General features: G+C 39.6%; 1 protein-coding gene across 1 annotated transcript in view; it reads left to right on the forward strand.

Annotated features, from left to right (window-relative positions):
- The first annotated feature begins 1,079 nt into the window (after window positions 1–1,079).
- LOC130915803 (aminopeptidase N) overlaps window positions 1,080–24,764 on the forward strand; it is a 51,075-nt gene continuing 27,390 nt past the window's right edge. The window contains exons 1-11 of the mRNA XM_057835901.1: window positions 1,080–1,130; window positions 1,227–1,372; window positions 2,609–2,706; window positions 5,419–5,535; window positions 8,494–8,680; window positions 8,996–9,138; window positions 10,716–10,852; window positions 12,159–12,285; window positions 22,182–22,336; window positions 22,426–22,539; window positions 24,535–24,678. Coding sequence (XP_057691884.1) covers window positions 1,230–1,372; window positions 2,609–2,706; window positions 5,419–5,535; window positions 8,494–8,680; window positions 8,996–9,138; window positions 10,716–10,852; window positions 12,159–12,285; window positions 22,182–22,336; window positions 22,426–22,539; window positions 24,535–24,678 — 1,365 coding nt within the window. The 5' untranslated portion in view covers window positions 1,080–1,130; window positions 1,227–1,229. The remainder of the gene's footprint in view (window positions 1,131–1,226; window positions 1,373–2,608; window positions 2,707–5,418; window positions 5,536–8,493; window positions 8,681–8,995; window positions 9,139–10,715; window positions 10,853–12,158; window positions 12,286–22,181; window positions 22,337–22,425; window positions 22,540–24,534; window positions 24,679–24,764) is intronic.

The following is a 24,764-nucleotide window of genomic DNA, read 5'->3' on the forward strand; positions in this document are numbered from 1 at the left end:
GATGAATATAACTAGTTCTAAATATATCCAGCTCTTGTCCCTTACTGTCAACGACCAATCAGATCAAACGTTTTTCATCTGCCAACTACACCCCCTGCTTGAGTACTACGGGCCTAAACTGGACCTACTTGGACAAAGTGAACAAAAAGTAACAGGAACACACCAAAATAAAACAGGACAGGAAAGCGTGTTCAAGTAGCAACCTTGTACACGGCTGTGTACAACGTTATTAGTCAACTATTCACTACTCTAATTATAGAAACTCATTTATTACTGTGCCTGATGTGCTTCGCCATCATGCTACTGCTACCTAAACATTGGGGATGCATACCACATCAGCAAATTGGAGGTTTCATGCACTGTAAGCTTCCGTATGCACGCAATTTTCCCCAAACATAACGGTCGTGTAAACGGAGAATTAAAATAAATACAAAACGCCACTTTTGCGTTATTGGGTAAGGTCATTGTCGAGTAAACATGGCCTTATTTATTTTTATATATGTCACAACAAGCACATTTACTCTTTATACTGCATATTTTAGTACTTTGTAAGTGAATTCAAAATTTCAAGGGACGTAAACTATCCTCCAATTCTGGATTCGCCCAACTATTTAGTTGTTTAATGAGGTGGAGGCTTAATGATGCACTTAATTTTAGTACTTAATGCCCCAAGAAACTCATTATAAAGGCTGACCATTGAAGCTGTGATTCTTTGGTATATTATTCAGATTGCACAATCTGAGTACTGTATGCGTTTGCCTAGATTTACTGAGCATAAAAAATTTTAAACACAAAGTTTAATACCTTGTATACCCTGATAAACATGGATTTATGCAATGTGGATAGCCAAGAATTGTGTAATGATGACTGTGATGAAAGAAATACATTTGTGCATTTTATGAGGCCGTGGGAACATGCACTGGACAGGTTAAAGATAATATTGTAAAACCACTCTTAGCACTCCCTAGAGTCAATAGTTATCCCTCCTCTGTCCTAATACCTCGTTTATTGCCTTGCAAGCTGTGAGAGAACAGAATAAAAAAGGAACAAGGATTTGTAACTGCACAGTGCTGACTTAGACTAGTTTTTGTCAATTTGGATGTGAGGCCCTGGGAAATAAGCTTGCTTTGGTTAGAATACCATTTTGCATTGATTACATTGTGACTGGACAAGGGAGGTATTACATGTTTTGGAATTTTCAGCCATCTTGTTTGTGTGTTTGTTAGGTGATGGAGAAAAGATGCCGGGTCAGCAAGTTCTGTATCTTATGTCTGCTCTTAGCTCTTGTAGCTGTAGCTACTATTATCACGCTGTGGACTATTGCCCTGACTGGAGCAGATCAAGGTGATGAGGATTCCGCTCCTTGGGACAGGTACAAGTACTCTTATCAGATAATTAAAGATTCAGTGACTGATAGCAGAGACTTGTCATAATGTTTCTTGAAGATGTACATAGTTCATTGACTCTACAAAAAAAAAAAATATATATATATATATATATATACATACATATATATATATATATATGTGTATATATATATATATATATATATATTAGAAATAAACAAAAAAATACAAATAATGATAAATTTAAAAAATAAGTAAGATGTCAGCTGGGATCAGTTCCAACCCTCCAGCAATCTCTTGTGAGGATAAACAGTACGGAAAATAAATTAACCAATGAATGATGAATGATCTATTCTCTCATTTAAACACTCTGCACTTTGGAAAAAAAGCATATACAAAGTTTAAAAGAAAAAAAGTAAGCATTACAAATTTAGTTCCGGGCTCCAACAACAACAAGACCTTAAATGCATTCATCGTCCAGGTTTTTGAGTCCTCTATTCATCATATCCAGTTTATCAGAGGTAATGAATTTTCAACGGATATCCCAATATTGTCCAACTCCAAAAATCCGATACCAATTTCAAACTGATACCGATATATGCGGGCATGGACTTAACATATTATTAGCATATATTAACATATTACAATTGTATTGCGATGCCCCACTGGATCCTATAATAATGATAAATGTAACAACTTCATAGTTTTTCCAAACAATTTCATTGTTTTCCCACAAGACAGTGGATTATTTCGCGAGAGAAATCAACATGGGCTCTAAGAAAGTTACATATATAAATATATATATCAAGATTAAAATTTCGGTCACACTTTATTTAAATGCCTCTTATGACGGTGTAATAAGACTCTCATAATCATGTCGAAAACTGTCATGAATCTGAATGAAAGGTTAATCTGATGCCATCAAATGTTATTCAGTAAACTATGTCACTTTTGATGCAAAATTAACATTGTTTCAAATGTCTTTGGATTAGGGTCCACAAACTAAAGACATCTATAATAAGCATTCACTCATTGTTCATGATCGGTGTCCTCATACTTATGACAGTCTTATGATACTGTCCTAAGAAGCATTGAGATAAAGTGGAATCAAATGACTTTATTGTTTTTAATGAGCTAGGATCACACATAGTAATAAGGCCAACAATAAATGATGTTATATGATAATAACGATGTACTGTTCACTATTCAAATTTTCCCAAACTGAACAAAATCAACAAAAAAAGTTTATGCTATCTCCTCAGGTACCGTCTTCCAAATTTTCTGATTCCTCTCATGTACAACATTACTCTGTGGCCTCATCTAAGCCCTGACCCCGTCTCTGGTCTTTACCTCTTCACAGGTGAGTGACAGCATTAAATAGTTTCTAATAAACTCTGCAAAATATTTGAAGTTTTTTTTCTTATAACTTCCTATCAAACCATAGGGTAGTGCTGGTGGAAAAAAAATACTGATTTGAATTCATTCGCTGTTGTATATTAACATCCTTTTGCAACACAGTTATTGGTTGATGTTTTGACACACATAGCCAAAACACATGGGAAATTGTATTCTATTTTGAGGGGCATCTAAATTTAGCCTGACACTTAACATTAGCTTTGAAGATGTAGTTGTGTTTCCACAGTGGTGTTCAGAATAATAGTGTTCCTTACAAAGTGCAGGTTGTATTCCAATAAAATTACATCAAATACATTTAAAATGGTTTTGCAATTACGTTGGCGAAGAAAATGGGCAATCATATGTAATCATATGTACAGGTACAGTAGGGCAAATAAGTATTTAGTCAACCACTAATTGTGCAAGTTCTCCCACTTAAAAATATTAGAGAGACTTGTAATTGTCAACATGGGTAAACCTTAACCATGAGAGACAGAATGTGGAGAAGAAAAAAAAAAAACAGAAAAACACATTGTTTGATTTTTAAAGAATTTATTTGCAAATCATGGTGGGAAATAAGTATTTAGTCAATACCAAAAGTTCATCTCAATTCTTCTCGTTCTTCTCATTACAGGCTTCTCTAATATTTTCAAGTGGGAGAACACAATTAGTGGTTGACTAAATACTTATTTGCCCCACTGTACCTGTACATATGAAAAGTGGAAATAGAAATGCCGTTTTAAAGGGGGGGGGGGGGGGGGGGGTATGATCATTCTTGCTGAGAGAGTGGAGACGGTTAGCTGTGAGCAGATTACTAAAAATTTGTTTGAAAACATCAATTCACAAGGCAAGGCATGATTGTTACACAAAGGCTTGAAAATAAATTTAGGGAACAACATTTACAATGTGTTGAACATTGCCCCCTTTTTGCTTGGGAACAACTCAGCCTTTCGGGCACGCTCCTTTTATATCCAATCATAACGCTCACGTGTTTCCAGTCAACTTGTTCATTTGTGAAATATTCCATTCAGAGCAGGGATTTTTTTCCCTTTTTTTTTTTTTTAGCATTCCTCAACTTTCAAAGTCCATGAAGATCCTTTTCCCATTTTGGGGGAAACATGTTGCTGGCGAGAATTTCAAAATAAAATAATATTTGTAAACACACAACCAATAATGTCAGTTTCAGCATCAAATTGTTAGTATTTTCAGTGGATTTAATTCAATATATTATAGATTGAAAGGTGTCCGAAATCCCTTTAGTATTTTCTATGTAGTTCTGTTTAACACAGTATCTCAACTAGAGCTGAAACGAGTACTCGAGCAACTCGAGTAACTCGAGTTTAAAAACTGATCCGAGTAATTTTATTCACCTCGAGTAATCGTTTATTTTGACAGCTCTAAGCATCACGTTTTGCTAGGACTACTTTTAATGCGGGACAACGCGCTGTCACGTGCGGAGAGGAAGAAGGGAAAAAAAAAAAACTTACCGCAGCCGACAGCCGCCACAAACGACGCCGACGTTGCTAAATACTAGCCCGCACAATGCTACATTGGTAACAGGCAGCGTCTGGCGCGTCTCATTGAGATCACATGTATGTTGAACTAGATGAGCATTGACAGACTCGGCCGCGTCTGGGCAGCGTTTGTAAACAGCCGCCATCTTAAAGCAGTACAGCGCTAAGCGCTAATAAAGAGCGCTAATAAAGAGCGCTAATAAAGAGCGCTAATAAAGAGCGCTAATAAAGAGCGCTAATAAAGAGCGCTAATAAAGAGCGCTAATAAAGAGCGCTAATAAAGAGCGCTAATAAAGAGCGCTAATAAAGAGCGCTAAGCGCTAATAAATAAGATTAACGTTACTGTCGCTACTAGCTCACGGAACAGTTTCAATTATTTATGACCACTGTCGATGCGTGGCTAACGTGTCTTACATACAGGCTTTAACATAACATAGCATTGTGGAGTGATGAGGGTGTAAAATAAAAACGTAATCATGCTAACTATCAATTTTAGCTCAGTAGTCATTGCTGGATAAAACACCAAGTAGCACTGGTCCCTAATGTGCTCCAATACAGCCTGTATCATACATTTATTTTGAACACTGCAAAAACTCAAAATCCTATCAGGACTTACAGTTTAGACTAACTTAAAACTTAACTAGAACTTAAAAATGGCTTGACACAATGAGAAATTCAATTGAAACACGTGGGGAAAAAATCCTAACTTTTAAGTGATGTGTGTTATCAAGCGTAACGGCATTTTTAGGTAAGATATATATATATATATTAATAAGATCTAAAAGTTTTTTGAGTGAAAGCAGTGAATTAGTCTTTTTTTTTTTTTTATTCTAGTTACACCTGAGATGCAATTGTTGGCTGTTTTCAACAATATACAACGAAAATAAAGACATTGATTGACTGAAAATGGTTCAAGATTAGATGAAATGTCTTGTTTTCTCATGTATATGTATAATTGCTCTTCACCTAAAAATATATTTGTTTTATCCGATTACTCGATTAATCGATAGAATTTTCAGTCGATTACTCGATTACTAAAATATTCGATAGCTGCAGCCCTAATCTCAACTGCATTACAATTGGGAATTGTAGACGTTAGCCTACTAATCACAATTATTTACTAAAATACTTCATGCACAGGAGTATTTCTTATTTCTCATTAGGTACTTCTACTGTGGTGTTTGAATGTGAAACGCAAACCGATCTGGTCCTAATCCACTCAAACAAGCTCAACTACACTTTGCTGGAGAAGAAACACATGGCCCTGCTTCTTGCTTCAGGTACATTCACAAACACACCTCAACAAATATTGATGAAAAAGGATTATATAATATGTTCTGTAGCTCAAACCTGACCTACAATATTTCAACTATACTGTATTTTTTCATTTATGTGGAGCTCAGCATGCAAAAACATATTTGCACACTGGCTAGCACCTCTGTCTCACAGACAAAAGTTCGAATCATGCGTCATGTGGCACTTATGTGTCCTCCTTTTGCACCCCACATTGCGCGGACATAGCTTTGCTTGCATGTAATGTAAAGCTAGATCAGAATTATGTCTTTTTTCCTTTTCAAACACAACATTGATATATTTAAGCTTGCGAACTAGTATCAAAGGCTACATTAGGCTTGCAGACATATCTGATTCCAATCAGATTCCTAATCAAATCTCATTTTTCTTATCACTATCTCATCTCAATCATATATACAGTATATATTTCAAATTGCTAAAGCATGTAGCCTACTGGGCCTGTACAGACCGGGCCACATTGTTGACACACCTGACAGGTTGCTGGGGCAACAAAGGCATCATTCAGCATAGAGTGAAGTCACGGACAGTGAAAAAACCATCTGCGCTGTTCAGACTGAGAAGGGTCTTGTCCATATCGATATGAAACGACCTCCCGTATACAGTCATGTGAAAAAATAAGGACACCCCGTTAAATATTCAGTTCTTTATTAAGAAATGTTCACATATCTATGAATGATCTTGGTTTTCTTCATCTCTGGAAAAGAAAGCAATTTAATTGTAGGTAAACAGCAAAAATTAACATTGTTTTACTTATTAAACCAAATATATCAACAAAAATGCATATTCTAACTGAGGAAAAATTTAGGACACCCTACCACTTAATAGGTAGTGTCACCCCCTTTGGCTGAAATAACTTCAGTTAGGCGCTTTTTGTAGCCATCGACCAGTGTTTGACATCGGTCTGAAGAAAGTTTGCCTCACTCCTCTACGCAGAATACTTTCAACAGTGACTAACTGTTGAAGTGAGAGAAAATACCATGGTGAGATCAAATCAGCTGTCTGAGGCCTTCAGATAGAAGATTGTAGACGCTTATGAGTCTGGTAAGGGATTTCAAAAGAGCTCAAAACAATATAAAATCCGCCATTGCACTGTCCGGAAAATAGTCTACAAGTGGAGGACATTAAAAAAAACTGCCAACATGCCCACGTCTGGCTGTCCAAGCAATTTCACCCCGAGATCAGACCACAAGATGCTAAAAGAAGTCTCCAAAAACCCTAAAGTATTTTCACGGGACCTACAGCAGGCTCTTGCTACTGTTGATGTGAAAGTGCATGCCTCTACAATAAGAAAGAGACTCCACAAATTTAACATACATGGGAGGTGTGTAAGCAGGAAACCTTTGCTCTCCAAGAAGAACATGAAGGCCAGTAATAAAGTTTGCCAGAGTGAAATGTAGACAAAGACCAGGCACCTGGAATAATGTTCTTTGAACAGATGAATCTAAAATTGAATTATTTGGACACCAGAACAGAGGACATGTTTGGAGTAAACCTACTACAGCATTCCAGGAAAAGAACCTCATACCAACTGTGAAGCATGGAGGGGAAGGTGAAATGGTTTCGGGATGCTTTGATGCAGCAGGACCTGGCCAGCTCACCATCATAGAACCCACCATGAATTATATCGTGTATCAGAGGGTGCTTAAGGAACATGTGAGATCATCTGTGAAAAAAATTAAAGCTGAGGCAAGACTGGACCCTGCAACATGACAACAACCCAAAACATGTCCGTAAATCCACCAAGAACTGGCTGAAAAGGAAGAAATGGAGAGTCCTGAAATGGCCGAGTCAAAGCCCAGATCTTAATCCCATTGAGATGCTATGGGCTGACTTGATACGGGCTGTACATGCAAGAAACCCTTCAAACATCTCACTGTGGAAAGTATTCTGCGTTGAGGAGTGGGGCAAAGTTTCTTCAGACCGATGTCAGACTGGTCGATGGTTCCAAAAAGTGTTTCACTGAAGTTATTTTACCCAAAGGGGGTAACACTAGCTATTAGGTGGTAGGGCGTCCTAACTTTTTCCTCAGTTGGAGTATGCATTTTTTTGTTGATGTATTTGGTTTAATAAGTAAGACGTGATGTTATTTTTAGTTGTTTACCTGCAATTAAATCACTTTCTTTTCCAGTGATTTAAAAAAATAAAATAAAATAAAATAAAAGATCAGACATTGATATGTGAACATTTCTTAATAAAGAACTGAATATTTAATGGGGTGCCCTAATTTTTTCACATGACTGTATGGTTTCAATACGTCTCGCAAAAGTCTGATTACTGTGCTTTGTGACTGTTCAGATTGTTCACACAAAATCAATATGTAAAAAAAAACAAAAAAAAAAAACATGAATCTGACAGAAACAGTTCAATTTACGACAAATCATTTTGCCCTTTGCATTTGCTTTTCACATTCGAAAATGAAATGAAGCTCAATATATTTCACATCCTTCCTGCTTTTGTTTTCATGTCGACATTGTCGTTCTCTTGTCATGTCTTTGCATCACATACTATTTTCATGGCATAAAATGTGACTTGAATGTTTTTTTAATGTCAATGCCTGTTGTACTGACTGTTGTACCTCATACCATAAGTGTGGGTCAACCTTCCACTGAGCAACCCAGTTTCTTCTCTAATCCAATAGTGGATTAGCCGTTGAAAGAAATGGACTAAAACCTGTAAATTGGGGGAAACGAGTCCAAAACCCGGTGTAAAACGCCACTTTGCCTTCGACATACAAAAATATGGCCCTGCATGTCTTAACCTCCACCAAACCCTTGGTGTTCGATCGAACTGAGGTTAAGAACCACTGGGCTAGATGTAAAAGGTTTGCTTATGATCCAGAATAGGAACAGTGATTAAAAATGGATGATTTCAAAATGCAATAGCATGTACCGTATAACTCACTTTAGATGCATGTTTTCATGCAGGCCATGGTTTTGTTCCAAATATTACATCTACCTGGTTAGAGCCAAAGACGCAGTACCTGGTGGTTCAGTTAAATGGTCCATTAACTGAAGGAGAGACCTATTTTTTGTATACTGAGTTCACTGGAGAGCTGGCTGACGACTTAGCTGGTCTTTACAGAAGTGAATATGTGGAGGATGGAATCAAAAGGTAAGCGCTTTTGTTCTGTATATTTCTATGCAATATTTTACAAGTTGTTTAGAGCAAGTCTCCAAACCGGTCCTCAAGGGCCGTTATGGGTCCTGGTTTTTGTTCCTACTGATTGAGCACAGACAGTTTAACCAATGAGATTTCTCCTATAACAAGAAGCACCTGACTGTAGTCAACTGAAGATGGTGAAAAGGTGTCATGTTGTTTTGTTGGAATGAAATCCTACACCCACTGCGGCCCTATGTGGAATAGTTTTGGGACCCCTGGTTTAGAGTGAGGTAAGGTCAGTTAATCAGAATGATGACTTATTCACAGGATTGTCGTTGGCTCTCAGATGCATCCAACTCATGCCAGAAAAACCTTTCCTTGTTTTGACGAACCAGCTATGAAAGCGTTTTTCAATATAACCGTCATCCATCCACCTGGAACTGTAGCCTTGTCCAATGGCGATGAAAAAGGTAAATTTTGAAATGTGATGTAAATGTAGATTTGTGAAGAAGAAACGCTACTCTTACTTCGCGACATTGGGATGCACTAGAGTTGCTACATTTTTCCTCTTCGATCCATCCATCCATCAATCATCTTCCGCTTGCTCTGGGATCGGGTCGCGGGGGCAGCAGCCTTAGCAGCTCTCCCCAGCCTCTTCAACCAGCTCCTCCGGCGGGATCCCAAGGCTTTCCCAGGCCAGTCGAGAGAGATAGTTTCTCCAGCGTGTCCTGGCTCGTCCCCGGGGCCTGCCACCGGTAGGACATGCCTGAAACACCTCTCCAGGAAGGCGTCCAGGAGACATCCGAACCAAATGCCCGAGCCACCTCAGCTGGGTCCACTCAATGCGGAGGAGTAACGGCTCGGGAGTCCCTCCCGGTTGACCGAGCTTCTCACCCTATCTCTAAGGGAGAGCCCGGGCACCCTGCGGAGAAAACTCATTTCGGCTGCTTGTATCTGGGATCTTGTTCTTTCGGTCACAACCCACAGCTCGTGACCATAGGTGAGGGTAGGAACATACATTGACTGGTAAATCGAAAGCTTCGCCTTTCGACTCAGCTCCTTCTTCACCGCTACGGACCGGTGCAGTGTCCGCATTACTGCAGATGCTGCACCGATCCGCCTGTCAATCTCCCGCTCCCTCCTACCCTCACTCGTGAACAAGATACTTGAACTCTTCCACTTGGGGTAGGATCTCATCCCCGACCCGGAGAGGGCACTCCACCCTTTTCCGACTGAGGACCATGGTCTCGGATTTGGAGGTGCTGATCTTCATCCTGACCACTTCACACTCGGCTGCGAAACACTCCAATGAAATTTGGAGGTCATGGCCTGCTGAAGCCAACAGCACCACATTATCTGCAGAAATCAGAGATGCAATGCTGAGGTCATCCAGACCAAACCAGACGCCTTCAATGCTTCGGCTGCGCCTAGAAATTCTGTCCATAAAAATTATGAACAGAATTGGTGACAAAGGGCAGCCTTGGCAGAGTCCAACCCTCACTGGGAGCGAATTCGACTTACTACCGGCAATGTGGACCAAACTCTGACAGCGGTCATACAAGGATGGAACAGCCCTGCCATTTGAATTTCATTTTATGAAATATGTTTTCTCCACTAGAGGGCACTCATGCTTTTTGGATGTGTGATGTGTCATTTCTGTAGATTTTTCTTTGGAACTCGATGGTTTTTTGGGAGGCCTAATATGGACATGCAATAGATTCCAAGTATAATAACAGTTCATATAGATATTGTGCTGAAAAAAATATATATACCATTTAAAAAAAAAAAAAAAAAATCTGAAATTGAAGGTACTCATTACTTCAGTATTCTCTTCACTGAATAATTTTTTATGTGTACTTGAGTACATTTTTGGATGACTACTTTTACGTTTTACTTTAAATTGTGATGATGTATGATGAAACACCACAAGCCGGCTGCCAGGTTGAAGTTCACCCGATATCACAGTCCTCTGAAGCGAATGTATCTCCTATTGATTTTGAACGTTGGATTACATCCAAACAAACTTTTGCTTTTTTTTTGTTTTCAGAGGCTGTTAACATCACAATTAATGGCTCATCCATGATTAAAACTAGTTTTGAGTCAACTGAGAAAATGTCAACGTATCTACTTGCCATTGTCATCTCAGACTACACATACCTCAGTGCTACGCTAGGCGATATCTCGGTAAGAAATGATTAGTAGTTGCAAAAAATTGTTTTATATTCATATGTTTTACGATGAATGTGTATAATATTTAAACTATGTCACAATGTTAAAGGTTAAACGTAGACTCATTTAACAAATTTTGAGCTACACATGAATGCACTATCCTGCAGTCTGCAAATACTGTTGGCCCTGCATGATATTAAAATATGAATATAAGTTATTTCCTTATTTTTGCCCTTACAATCGTAAAAAAAAAAATTATGAATGCAATACACTAGAAAAAAGAATTTTAGCTGTTTTCGTTCTGATAGCTGTTTTTAACTAATTTTTGGCCAGGTAGGATGGCGGGGTGGGGGGGGGGGGGGGGGGGGCGCGTTCCCTCATCCCTTCATTGAAGGACCGGTTAATGGGGAAGCAGATAGTTGGGGGACCACCTTGGAACCCAGGCCAAGGGAATAGCGGTGGCCCCGTTGCCGGAGCTGCATGAGGAGGGGGGGACCGTGACCCCGGGGCACCCCCTGCTTAGCATTTCCACTTGTCTGCATGATTGTCACACGTTTAATGGGATTCACCCATGACTGGGTGCAATTACACACACCAAAGTAGAGAAATTGTCGGTGCCAGATTTAGCGATCAGGCAGCATAGAATAGGATGTCAACATAACCACACTTACAAGTGATTCACATAATACTGGATTCTACGAATGACATTGCTGATTTGTGTACACTCCACCCCGCCTAATCACATCTGTTTTTGACAAACCACCCCCATCCTTTTTCTCCTTGGTCATCAGGCCCCCCACATGGTGTCCACGGGAAATACAATAAGCTAACGATAGCAGCACTATATTTATTGGTAGTGGAGGCGTTTAATGTATTTCATATTGTTGTTCTTCTTTTGTCTCTCTCTCTTCTGTTTTCTATTCCGTCCTCCCATAGCCCCTTCCTGCTCGCCGCATTCTCCTAATAAACGAAACACAATGAATTATCAAAATGGGAGTGAGGAATCACAAACTGATTTCAGTCTTTCTTTATCACATTCAAGTTTTTCTAAAGAAACGCTAAGTGACTTTACAGTATATGCTTGTTTTATAAAAATGTTCAAATATTGTATAGCATGACTCGAATGCTTATCTAATACAATTTTTTTTTTTTAACAAAATATATGATTAGTTTCATGAATGAAATGAAAACATAGTAGTAGGTAAGCTGTGTAGAAAAAAAAACTATAGACGAAACAGGAAAACAGAGATCACTTTTGGATTTCACACTTAGAAACATTTGTTAGACATCAAACAACAGGAATTGTTTTATATTTTTTCAGATACGTATCTGGGCTCGAAAGAAGGCCATAGAGCAAGGACAAGGAAACTACGCACTTATTGTGACGGGACCCGTATTGGACTTTCTTCAACGATATTATAACAACTCCTACCCGCTAAGGAAGTTGGGTTAGTTCTTAACAATTGAATTGATTTACCAATGTTTTTCTCCCAAATGAACACTCATATTTCAGAAAGTTCTTTAAGTGCGGAGGTTTGTCCAGTTTTCAATGACCCAAACATACAGTGCATTTTATTGAAGTGTGCTGTCAAATCAGAACTACTCAGTTCAAATTTTAATATTAACCATTTCAGTAATGCACTGAATTTGAAATGTTAAGATTTTGACAATAGGCCCCATGATCAGTCTTGAGTTCATTTTCTACACAACTATTTCAAAGTTCAATTCACAAATGTTAAAAAAATAAGCTCCTTGTAGTTCAGTTAATAGTTCATGTAAAGAGAAATTCTGAACTGAATTAGTCCATTGTTCCATAATGAACTAATTGTCTCCCCAAAACCCAAAATTGATGCTGCGAGCTCTGTTACTTTGCAACTTTTAGTGAACTTAATAATTTCTTGAATTGCTTGCCCAAACAAACATTCAAATTCTAGACCTTCGGGCCATAAAGGTACAAAGTAAATCAACATAAAAACTGAGAAATTACTAACCGTCAGTCAAAGTCAAATGCCATTGACAAAGCTGGTCCAAAGATCTGCTTGCTGAAAGTCAGTGACAATTCTTGAATACATGGAAGTACCATATTTTTCGGACTATAAGTCGCACCTGAGTATAAGTCACACAGCCATAAAATGCCCAACGAAGAGAAAAAAAACATAAGCTGCACCGGAGTACAAGTCACATTTTGGGGGACATTTACTTGATAAAATCCAACACATAGAACAGATCTGTCATCTTGAGAGGCAACTTAATATAAAAATACAATCGAGAACAACATGCTGAATAAGTGTACAGTGCATGAACAACGAAATGCGAATATACTGTCCTCACCAGGACGCAACGGCTCGGTCCTGGCTATACAGCGAGCTAAACTCCCAAATGACGATGCCTGACGTCTGTATAATTTACGGAATTAATTTTGTCCTCGATACGAAACAGGTTTGCATCAACGTAAATAAATGATAATTAGCTGCTGTCACATAAACAAGTGCGAGTGCGCCCTCACATGGGCGTGAAAGCGCCAAAAACTAAAAGCATGCATTTCAATATAAAAAAGTCAATAATACAATTGAACACACATTGCCAAAGGCAGAACGTGAACGTGGCCATAGCTATTAAGAGTTATTCAGATAACTATAGCATAAAGAACATGCTAACAAGTTTACCAAACCATCAGTGTCACTCCCAAACACCAAAATAACGTGTGAAATGATATCATAATGTGTTAATAATTTCACACATAAGTCGCTCCTGAGTATAAGTCCAAAGCCCAGTCCCCAGCCAAACTATGAAAAAACCTGCGACTTATAGTCCGAAAAATGTGGTATGCGTATATTATCATTTGCCGAGACAGGTGGAGTGGAGCTGTTTTGTAATATTTATTCAAATACACATAACTTAAATTTGTTGATTTCATGGTTAAAAGATCAAATTTATTTATAAAGCCCTTTACAAAAGCCCGAAAGGTCCTCAAAGTGCTTTACCTCTACAAAAAAATATAGTTCATGATGAATAAAAGGCAGGAAAATATTATAAAATAAAACTGAGAAAAAAACAAAAACAACTAAAGTCAAAACGGCAAAATAAAAAAAATATAAAACAGATCAAATCCAAATATATTAAAACCTTTAAGAAATATAACCGGGCTAACCAAATCTGTAGAAAGATTGAGTCTAAAAAAGTGGGTCTTTAACCATGATCTAAAAGTCCTAGATTTGTAATGGTGTGGATTTCGGAGGGGCAGGCTATTCCACAACCTGGGGGCAGCAACCGCAAAAGATCGATCACCCCACTGTTTAAGTCTCGACCTTGGAACTTGCAGCTGGCCAGTAGAACGAAGAGCCCCGCCAGAGTTACTGTTACGTCCCGGTCTAGGGGTTTCAGGACGCAACATGGGGTGTGCTCCTCCCGTCAAACCCTCACCCAGAAAAGCCAGTGAAAACGAAAAAAAGTCAAGAGCAGTTTTTTTATTTGGCTCAGAGGGAGACCGTCGCCAAAATAACAAACAAAACAATCTATGAAAACCCGGTCTTCCCTAACAAAACTAAAAAGGTCTTCGCCAAAATAACAAAAAAAAATCTATGAAAACCCTGTCTTCCCTAACAAAACTAAAAAGGTCAAATTAAAGACATTTCCTTTACCTACCTCCTAGCAACAAAAACAGGAGAAAACTGTGCAAAACAAAAAGGCATCTCCCTCCTACATTACTGCTCAACTATTTACAATATGTACAAAGATTATTCGAAACAGGAATCACTGCTGAACCGAACACACGAACTGGTGTTTCTGAATGCTGGTCTGGCTGGCGAGGAGGACGAGTGCTGGTGGCAAGCTTCTTAAATAGGTCAGGAAGTCCACACCTTGGCCAATGAGAGGGCACCAATCAGGAGTGGTTGAATCAGCAGCACCTGCACCTAATTCATTCAATCAGCCACACAACTCACGTACACACACACACACACACAGAGTGGAAAAAGCAGTAAAAAAGGAACAATTGACCCACAGGGTCATATCACCCCACCACCTAAAAATCGGACATTTACTCCCCAAAGTAAATGTGCGATTCAGGGCCCAAGTACACCGCATGCGTGATCGTTGCGTTTCCGGTCCGACTCCGGTAAAAAATAGCGCCGGAGCCAATCCGTTCCCATTATATCCTATTGTTCAACGTATACCGGCCGCGTCAGTGCTCCGGCTTGACTGCGAACCACCTCCGGCGTGCCGCATGCCCGCCGGATGGTATAGGCTATTTTCTATTTTTGCCGGACACGCATCCGGCAAAATGGGCGGAGCTGGGCCTGACGTCAAAAGCCCAGGTGCCTAATCACGGTTTAAACACGAGCGAAAATGGATGATGAGCGCTTCATCATGGAGGTGGAAAGCCACAAAGTGATATACATGCAGCAGATATTACTATAAGGACACCATTAAAAGCGAAACTGCAAAGTGTCCTATTATGTGTGTTTTTCTGGCAATGATATCAAACACGACGTGCTAAGCAAAAAAAAAAAAAAAAAAAAAAAAGACAGCGTATCTGGAAGTGGTTCCACTGCAGAAATTCTCGTGCCTCGCGTACAAACAATCTCGGTTTGTATACATAGTCGAGGGGGGAAAGTACGAAAGAGAAAAAAGAGACGAAAGAGAAAAAAGAGACACCCACAAGTTTCGACCTGGTGGTCTATTCAAGACGTTTCTCTTTCTTTCCTACATTTCACTTGACTCTTCATAGAAAAAACAACAGTTTGCGCTGGCCACATGAATCTGCAGTGTTGAGACACCAATTCCAAGTACGCCGTTTTTTTAGTTCATGTCGAATATAATTCGCTATCCATTTTATAAATATGACAGATTATTTATCAGTTGTTTATAACAGCTCTATGAGATGTTATGTGCCATAAATTTTAAATGTGCACAAAGATATAAACGCACCGACACAACCAAGGGCATAATAGCCCCCCTTCCCTCCACACACGGAGCCCTGATCTCAACATGATGCAGTCAATCTGGAATTAAGAGACAGACACAAATAAAATATTGTAGTGTCGCCGGGGCTGTCATCGGTGGGTTAATTTAGGCACCAACGCGGGGCTGTCATTGGTGTGCTGGTGCACCAGCGCGACGCTCCGATTGGTGGACTAGATAGCGTCAGTGTAAATACAGTGGGGAGAACAAGTATTTGATACACTGACAATGGGAAAACCCATTGGCAGTGTATCAAATACTTGTTCTCCCCACTGTAGTTGTTGTTTTTGCATTGGTGAGGTGGCGGGAAGTTAATAAAGAAAAAGAGGAAAAAGGCGTTGAAGCTCGTGTGTTGTTTTCGCGGCCAAACTTCCGCTTAGCAAACGTTACATTATCAATATGCAAGAAAAAAAATGTGCTCTCTCTCTGCTTCTCTGATGAGTACATACTACAGACTGTGTGTTTGTCGTTGATTTAAATGGCACATGATCGCGCGCGATCACGCGAGAGCTCACGAGGGGACGGAGTTGGCGGACCGCAGCCGTGCAGCAGCCGGTATGATTTGCCTGTTTTTGACGGACTGCGTGGCACGCAGGCAACACTAAACCGGACCGGAACCGCAACGATCACGCATGCAGTGTACTTGGGCCTTCAGAGTGCTGGTGCTTATTGGACTTTCGAAAAGTAACAAAATGTGCGATCAACGTAAAGGTCATCTTCCTGTAGGGGTACGGCACCTGCGCCAATGGCGCTGGCATCGAACTACTTTGAAGGGGCGAGCAAGTTTTGAACAAACAAAAACAATGACACAAATGATGGGCGGCGTTGTGGGCAGCACTTAGCTGATGTTTGTCTACGGGTGGTTTCAGATTTTCATTAACAGAATGGGACTCAATAGGAACTAATTCTTTTCGGTTTACCCTAGCACACGGATTTTTAATTATCTCGGGAGAAGGAAAAACTTTCCCACCGGCCAAATCATTTCCAAGGATCAAATCTACTCTATTAACTGGGAGCTGTGGTCTAACACTAGAAAATCCAGCAAAGGCCGACTCGGCCCTTCCCCAAGACAAATATTCCTAATATTCCCAAGCAATGGCCGATTTGGCCTCTCTTCCTAAAAAACCCAGAGGTGGCCCAAATGACCCAAGTGCTTTTGAATTAGCAAGTCGTTGTCCGACAGACAGCAACCATTCATATGTAAATGCAACCACTAGACATACATTATGTCAGAATGCGGCCCAACGGAGGGGAACACACCACGGTTGCACACTTCATGTGATAGTTTTTGTCAGTTCAAGTCAAGCTACATTTATTAATTTACATTCATTTATGGAGTTTTACGCTTTTTACAAAACTTTTAACTTACTTCTCCTATACTCCACACAGAAAAACAGAAAAAAATGGCCCAAATGTGTACATTGTTTTTGCAAAAAAAAAAAAAAAAAAAGTTTTAGAACTGCAATTTGAGTTTAAAGCAAGATCATGTATATAGTTTAGAATGACTGGATCTAATGGAGCATGAATTGCAGCCATTTTGTCTGAAGTTAGTACGAGAAAACCTGTGAAAACCTTTGAGAAAAACAGAAACAGAATTTGTGTCATGAGAAGGTGGAAGGGAGCGGCCTTGAACAGTTTCTTTGAACACACTGAAATAATGACTGAATGTCCTAATAGTCCTAATTATTATGAAGGGAATATGTACTGCACAGTGTTGTCAATCGTACTTCAAAAAGTAATTAGTTACAAGTTACTAACTAAATTACTTTTTGGGAGAAGTAACTCAGTTACCTCATTGTAAGAGTAAATTGTTACTCAGCAAAGTAACACGTTACTTTTCTTGTTCTACACGTTATTACAAATATACAATATAAAACATTTCACATCAAAGATGTTCATGTTAACTGATTTAATTGATTTTTCATTCCTCCCCCAAAAAACGTAGGTCAGATTTTTTACTTTTTTTTTTTAATTCACCTATATGAGTTAGTGGTATACAATCTCATTGGGCTGTCATGATAAATGGTTAAAAAAAAAATTTTAAAAAAAATCACAGGGACCTTGATTACTTGCCATTGAAAATAAATGGGAAATTTGTTTTTATATGTATTTGTTCAAATTCCGATACAGGACATACCATCTTCATAAGTAGGACTCAAGACTCGAAAAAGGCTCAAGTCAGGCTACTTTAGCTGTATAGGGGGTTGGGCGAAACCTTGGTGAGTGAGGCTGCTTTCTCTTTCCCCCAACCCCCTCCTCAGCTAAAGTAGCCTGACTACTAGTCAATTTGTTTCAGACACTTATTTCTTACTTGCCTACTGTAGGTTAATAAATTTGTTGGTAAATTTGTGTATGTCTTAGTCAATCCAAAAAAAAAAGGTTCCTTCAATCAAAGTATATATTTTCAATCGAAAACAAAAGTCACTTGAATGAAAGCAAAATGTGCGCACCTCACTCAATTTTACACCCAAAACTGAAATATTTGAGCCAGAATGGGACTCAGCTGAAAATGGGAGAAGATCCCCACGAATAAGCGATTGCTTTGCCCCAGTATCCCGCAGAATAGTGATATCGACTGGCTTTGTGTTTTCCAATGTTACTGAACCTTTTGAGACGAATGGTTGAAAATCTGCGTCAACCTGGTGTTTTGGTGTTGCTAGATTCATGCTAGCAGCGGATTTTCTGGTCTGAACTGATGCTATTGAGGATGGTGGTTTGGCGCTTTTAGATTGTTTTCTTTTCAAGATGGGGCAGGAGCCAATCAGGTGTCCTCGCTCATGGCAGTAAAAACATTCATGGGTTTCTGTAACTGAAGAAACGGTGACAGGGTTACGGCGATAGGTTTTAGGGGATCGAGGTTTGTCAATGGTAGCTGAATCACGGCGGGTTATTGGTGAGGACACATGTTTGTGTGTCAATGCGAATTCATCTGCCAGTACCGCAGCGTCAGTAAGGCAGGTGGTTTTCTGTTCATTTAAATAAACGACTATTCTCTCAGGAAGACAATTTTTAAATTCTTCCATCAATATTAACTCACGTAAATTGTCGAAATTTTGAATCTTGCTAGCTTGGCACCATTTGTCGAACAAAGCAGTTTTCTCCCTCGCGAACTCTACATAGGTTTGGGTGGCAGTTTTTCCACATTTTCTAAATTTTTGCCTACATGCCTCTGGCACCAACTCATACGCGCGAAGGACGGTGGCTTTCACAATATCGTAATTTAGGCCGTCTTCTAAAGACAGCGAGGTGCACACTTCCTGGGCTTTACCAACTAATCTACATTGAAGCAATAAGGGCCACACATTTTTGGGCCAATTCAATGTAGCTGCAACACGTTCAAAAACATTAAAATATGAGTCCACTTCAGACTCTCTGAAAGGCGGAACTAATGCGATGTGCCGGCTAACATCAAACCCTTCATGGGGCATACCGGTGATCGGTGACTGTGGGGTTGTGGGACCGGCTGTAGCAGCCGCACCACGCTCTAGCTCCAGAGCTTTCACCCGCAGATGCATGGCTTCCACCTCCAACTCCTTGTGTCTCACTTCGACCTCTTTTACGCGAAGAGTTATCCTCAGCTCCTCGGCCGACATAGCAGCCTGACTTGGGGAGTTACGGAGTGGGGGAACACCAGGCGCAGCACCTGGCCCCTCGGTCGGGGCTGGCTCACCCAACAAACCCCTGTTGTTTAACACATTAAACAGGAGCTCACGTAGCTCAGGTTTCCTGATGTTCGGAGGCACAACCACCTCAAAAGCGTGTGCAATTAGAACAAGATCGTCCTTTCTACATTTCTCAAGTACCTGTACAGTCGGATTATTAACAAAATCATCTACATTAAATTCCATAGTCGCCACCACCAAAAAGAAAAAACTGCCAACCAAAAGCAGATAGAGATAGAAAACAGACTCACCAGGACAGGCGACGAACGACGAAAAAGAAACGGACGATCCCCCAAATCACCGTAAGATTGGGGCGAGCTCCTCCCGACCTACCCACATCCAGAAAGGCCAGCAAAAACAGAACAGCTCAGAGGAAACGAAGCAGGAATCACCAAAGACCGAACACACGCGAACTGGCGTTTCTGAATGCTGGTCTGGCTGGCGAGGAGACAGAGTGCTTCTGGCAAGCTTCTTAAATAGGCCAGGAAGTCCACACCTTGGCCGATGAGGGGGCACCAATCAGGAGTGGTTGAATCAGCAACACCTGCACCTAATTCATTCAATCAGCCACCCAACTCACGTACACACACACACACACAGTGGAAAAAGCAGTAAAAAAGGAACAGTTGACCCACAGGGTCATAACAGTTACGAAGGGTTAAAATCTCCACCAAATAAGAAGGAGCCTGGCCATGAATAGAAATAAAAACAAACAGTCAAAGTTTAAAATCTATTCTAAAATGAACTGGAACGCAGTGGAGCGACGATAGCACGTGGGTAAAATGTTCACGTCTGGGTGTAAAAATCGAGCAGTAGCATTTTGAACAAGTTACAAAAAAGAAATAGAGGACTTGGGAAGACCAACATAAAGTGCATTGCAGTCGTCCAGTCTTGAGCTTATAAGGGTATGAATTTCTTTTTCAAGGTCATGGCGACTAAGAAAAGGCCTAACTTTGACCAAGTAAGGGAGCTGGAAAAAACAAGGGTATTTATCATTGAAGGCGTCCCAAAAGTTATAAACTCTGTTTTGCTCTTGTTAAGATGCAAAAAAGTTTTGTGCTAGCCACTGCTTCACATCGGACACATATAGTCCATCAGTTTAGCAGTTTGTTCGTTAGGTCTCAGGGGCAAATGCAGCTGCAGATCATCGGCATAAAAATGAAAAGAGATTATGCTTTTTTTTTTTTTTTTTTTTTTTTTTTTTTAATTGAGCCTAAAGGTAACAGATAAAGTGCAAACAAAACAGGCCCTAAAATAGAGCCTTGTGGCACCCCGCAAGACAGAGAAGTTTGTGAGAGAAGGAAAATTCTCCAATCTTTACCAAGAAGGTCCTATGTTTCAGGTACGATTTAAACCATTGTACCGTGGCACGATGCTAATGAAGTGCTCTAAACTAGATACAAGGACTGTATGGTCGACTGTATCGAATGCTGCTGTGATGTCTAGTAAAATAGGCAAAGCTGGGTTTCCATTATCCACAGAAAGGGCTATGTCAGGGGTCCCCAAACTACGACCCGCGGGCAGGACACAGCCCGCAGCCACATTTGGTCCGGCCCCCTGAACAAAAAAAAATTTTGTGGAAAAAAAAAAAAAAAAAATATATATATATATATATGTATATATATATATATATATATATATATATATATATATATATATATATATATATATATATATATATATATATATATATTTTTTTTTTTTTTTCCAATAGTGTTATTTATTTCCTGGCTTTTTTCTGTGAAGAACCCAGAGAGGGTCATTTGGTTATTATCTATTTAATTAATAGTGTTATTATTATATTATATTATATTTTATTATATCATATTATTTTTATTTCATTTACTTTTGTTCCGTGAAGAATCCAGAAAGGGTTATTTGATTGTGGCTTTCTGAAAAACAAAACATTTTTACATTTAGGCACTCCTGCAATCGTCACACTTTTTCTGTTACAAACTGACCCTGGCCCCTCATCAGAGAAGGGAAGGGTTATGTGGCCCTCACAGGAAAAAGTTTGGGGACCCCTGGGCTATGTCATTGTGCACTTTTTGACATTGTGCACTTTTCACAGTAGTGCTGACTCAGTGCTCATATGATAAAATACTGCACATATTATATACTGTACAAATGTTTTAAAAATTGAAATATTTACAGTTCAATATTGATCACTGTAATATTGTCAAGTGAAGTATAAACATTACTAACTCAGAATGCCACAGATATCTCTTAGAAAGCCTTGAGTTATTTTGATACTTTTATTGTAATGCTAAAATGGACGTGGTATATTTTGTGATCATTATTTTCATTAGGAAGGTTAAGTGGGAGCTCTTACCTCTGTTCATAAGTGCATGAAAAATCTATTTTGTTTTTTTATCAGTTGGATAGAGCAAAGTGTCGCTTTTTGATATCAAATGTCCAATTGTTGGTGGAAGAGGTTGCCATTTATCCACCTATAATTTAGGTGAATTTTAAAATGTTTAACAAAACCTGTTTAAAATCTCCTCATTAGCATCAGAATGAACTCATTCACAAAAACATTCACGATGCCAAAATGTATTGGGTTCAGTTTAAGTTCACCGAAAACCTGAACTACTTAATGAACTTTCCTTCATTGAACTAATTAATGTACAACATTGCCTGTGTTACATTCTTGTCTGTGCTCTATTTTCGGTCCAAAGACAGGGCAATCAGTCCTTTTCTTTCATTCTCTCATCTCACAGACCAAATTGCTCTGCCAGACTTCTATTATGGCGCAATGGAGAATTGGGGTTTGGTGACATACCGAGAAGCCAAACTGCTGTATTACCCTTTGATCTCCTCAAGTCGAGATAAAAAGAGTACAGCCACCATCATTGCTCATGAACTAGCCCACATGGTCTGCTAATGACTACATTTTTCCCAATTAAAATTAGCCCACTGACTGACTGATGAATTAAAAGCGTTTGATGTCATTCTCTGATGCAGTGGTTTGGTAACCTGGTGACCCTGAGGTGGTGGAATGAGGTGTGGCTCAATGAGGGCTTTGCTACCTATGTGTCTTATCTGGCAGCTGACCATTTTGAGCCGACATGGGGCTTGGTGAGAATGCCGTTTAAGTCATTAAGTTAATAGTTTCAGTTGTTATCCATATTTGCTGGTTCTCTTCTTTTCTTGGCTGCACATATCAAGAAATATTGTGTACCACTGACATTTACAGTGGGATGAAAACGTATCTGAACCTGTTGGAATTTCTCTCATACCTACATAAAATAACCATCAAATGTGATCTGATTTTTGTCAAAATCACACGGATGAAAAAAACAATGTCAGCTTTAACTATAATCACCCAAACATTTATAGGTTTTCATATTTTAATGAGGATAGTCTGCAAACAATGACAGAAGGGGTGGGGGGAATAAGTAAGTGAACCCTCTGCCTAAGGAGACTTAAAGAGCAATTGAAACCAATTTTACCAAAGAATTTAAGTCAGATGTGTGCCCAATCGCTGATGAGTGGTTTAAAGCTGCCCCTGCCCACTATAAAACACACACCTGGTAAGAATTGTCTTGATGAGAAGCATTGTTTGATCTGCATCATGGCTCGGTCAAAAGAGCTGCCTGAAGACCTGCGATCAAGGATTGTTGATTTGTTCAAAGCTGGGAAAGGATACAAAACCATCTCTAAAAGTCTGAATGTTCATCAATCAACGGTCAGAGAAGTTGTCTACAAATGGAAAGAGTTTGGCACTGTTGCTTCTCTCCCAAGGAGTGGCCGTCCACCAAAGATGATGCGAAGATTTCAGCGCAGATATACTCAAAGAGGTAAAACAGAACCCTAAAGTGTCTGCTAAAGACATACAGAAATACACTGGCACAGTCCAATATCTCTGTGCACACATCAACTATATGTAAAACTATGGCCAAGAATGGTGTTCATGGGAGAACTCCATGGAGGAAGCCACTGCTGTCTAAAAAACCCCATTGTTGGCCAAAAAGGCACTTGGACACTCCAAAGAAGTTTTGGCAAAATATTTTGTTGAATTGTGTTTTGGCGTAAAAAGGGAACATCTCACCAACATCAACACCTCATCTCCACCTTAAAGCATGGTGGTGGGAGCATCATGATGTGGGATTGTCTTGCTACCTCAGAGCCTGGACAGCTTGCAATCATTAATGGAAGAGCAAAATCTTGGCGATGACGTGGCTCAGTGGTAGTGTAGTCGTTCCCCAACCCAGAGGTTGTGGGTTCAATTCTCCCCCCTGATGAACTCGTCTATGTATCCTTGAGCAAGATACTGAACCCCACGTTGCTCCTGGCGTCACAAGTAGTTAGATGAGGAGACAGTGTAAAGCGCTTTGAGGGCCTTAAAAGGCGGAAAGGATCTGTACAAGTGAAACACCCTAATTCAAACGTTTATCAGAATGTTTTGCAGGAAAACCTGAGGCCGTCAGTCAGACAGTTGAAGCTAAAAATAGGATGGATGCTGCAACAAAAGAATGATCCAAAACAAAGAAGTAAATCAAGTTCAGAAGGGTTTCAGAAGAACAAAATACACATTCTGGAGTGGCCCAGTCAAAGTCCAGACTTGAACCCCATTGAGATGCTGTGGTATGACCTAAAGACAGCGATTCATGCCAGACATCCCAGGAATCTGACTGAACTACAGCAATTTTGTAGCGAAGGATGGGCCAAGTTTAGTTCTGATCGATGTGCCAGACTTATCCGCAGCTACAGGAAGCGTCTAGTTGAAGTTATTGCTGCCAAAGGGGGAGCCACAAAATATTAAATGTGATGGCTCACGTACGTAAACCTATAAATATTTGGGTGGTTTTAGTTAAAGCAGACACCGTTTTTTTCATCTGTGTGATTTTGACAAAGATCAGCTCACATTTGATGGTGATTTTATGCAGGAATGTTAGAAATTCCAAAAGGTTCAGATACTTTTTCATACCACTGTATTTTTTTCCCAATATGTTACACTTGTACCATAATGCTAATAATACTGTTAAAGTGTTTGTACAAAGTCCTGGCTTTCATTTTATTATTTATTGTACAGACCAAAAACAAATTGAATTTTTCATGTCTTTTTTCCAGAAAGATCAGATCGTTCTCAATAGCATTCACAAAGCATTTTCAGTTGATGCCTTGAGCTCCTCCCATCCTTTGTCTACTAAAGAAGCCAGTATTTTCCTACCAGATCACATCAGCCAACAGTTTGATACCATATCTTACAAAAAGGTTTAACACACACTCACGTACACCTACACATACACACCTACACGCCGGTTTAGTGCTGAAGTGTTGAGTTTGTTAGCATCACTCAG

The sequence above is a fragment of the Corythoichthys intestinalis genome, chromosome 5 (assembly GCF_030265065.1).
Source record: "Corythoichthys intestinalis isolate RoL2023-P3 chromosome 5, ASM3026506v1, whole genome shotgun sequence".
Classification (NCBI taxonomy): Eukaryota; Metazoa; Chordata; class Actinopteri; order Syngnathiformes; family Syngnathidae; genus Corythoichthys; species Corythoichthys intestinalis.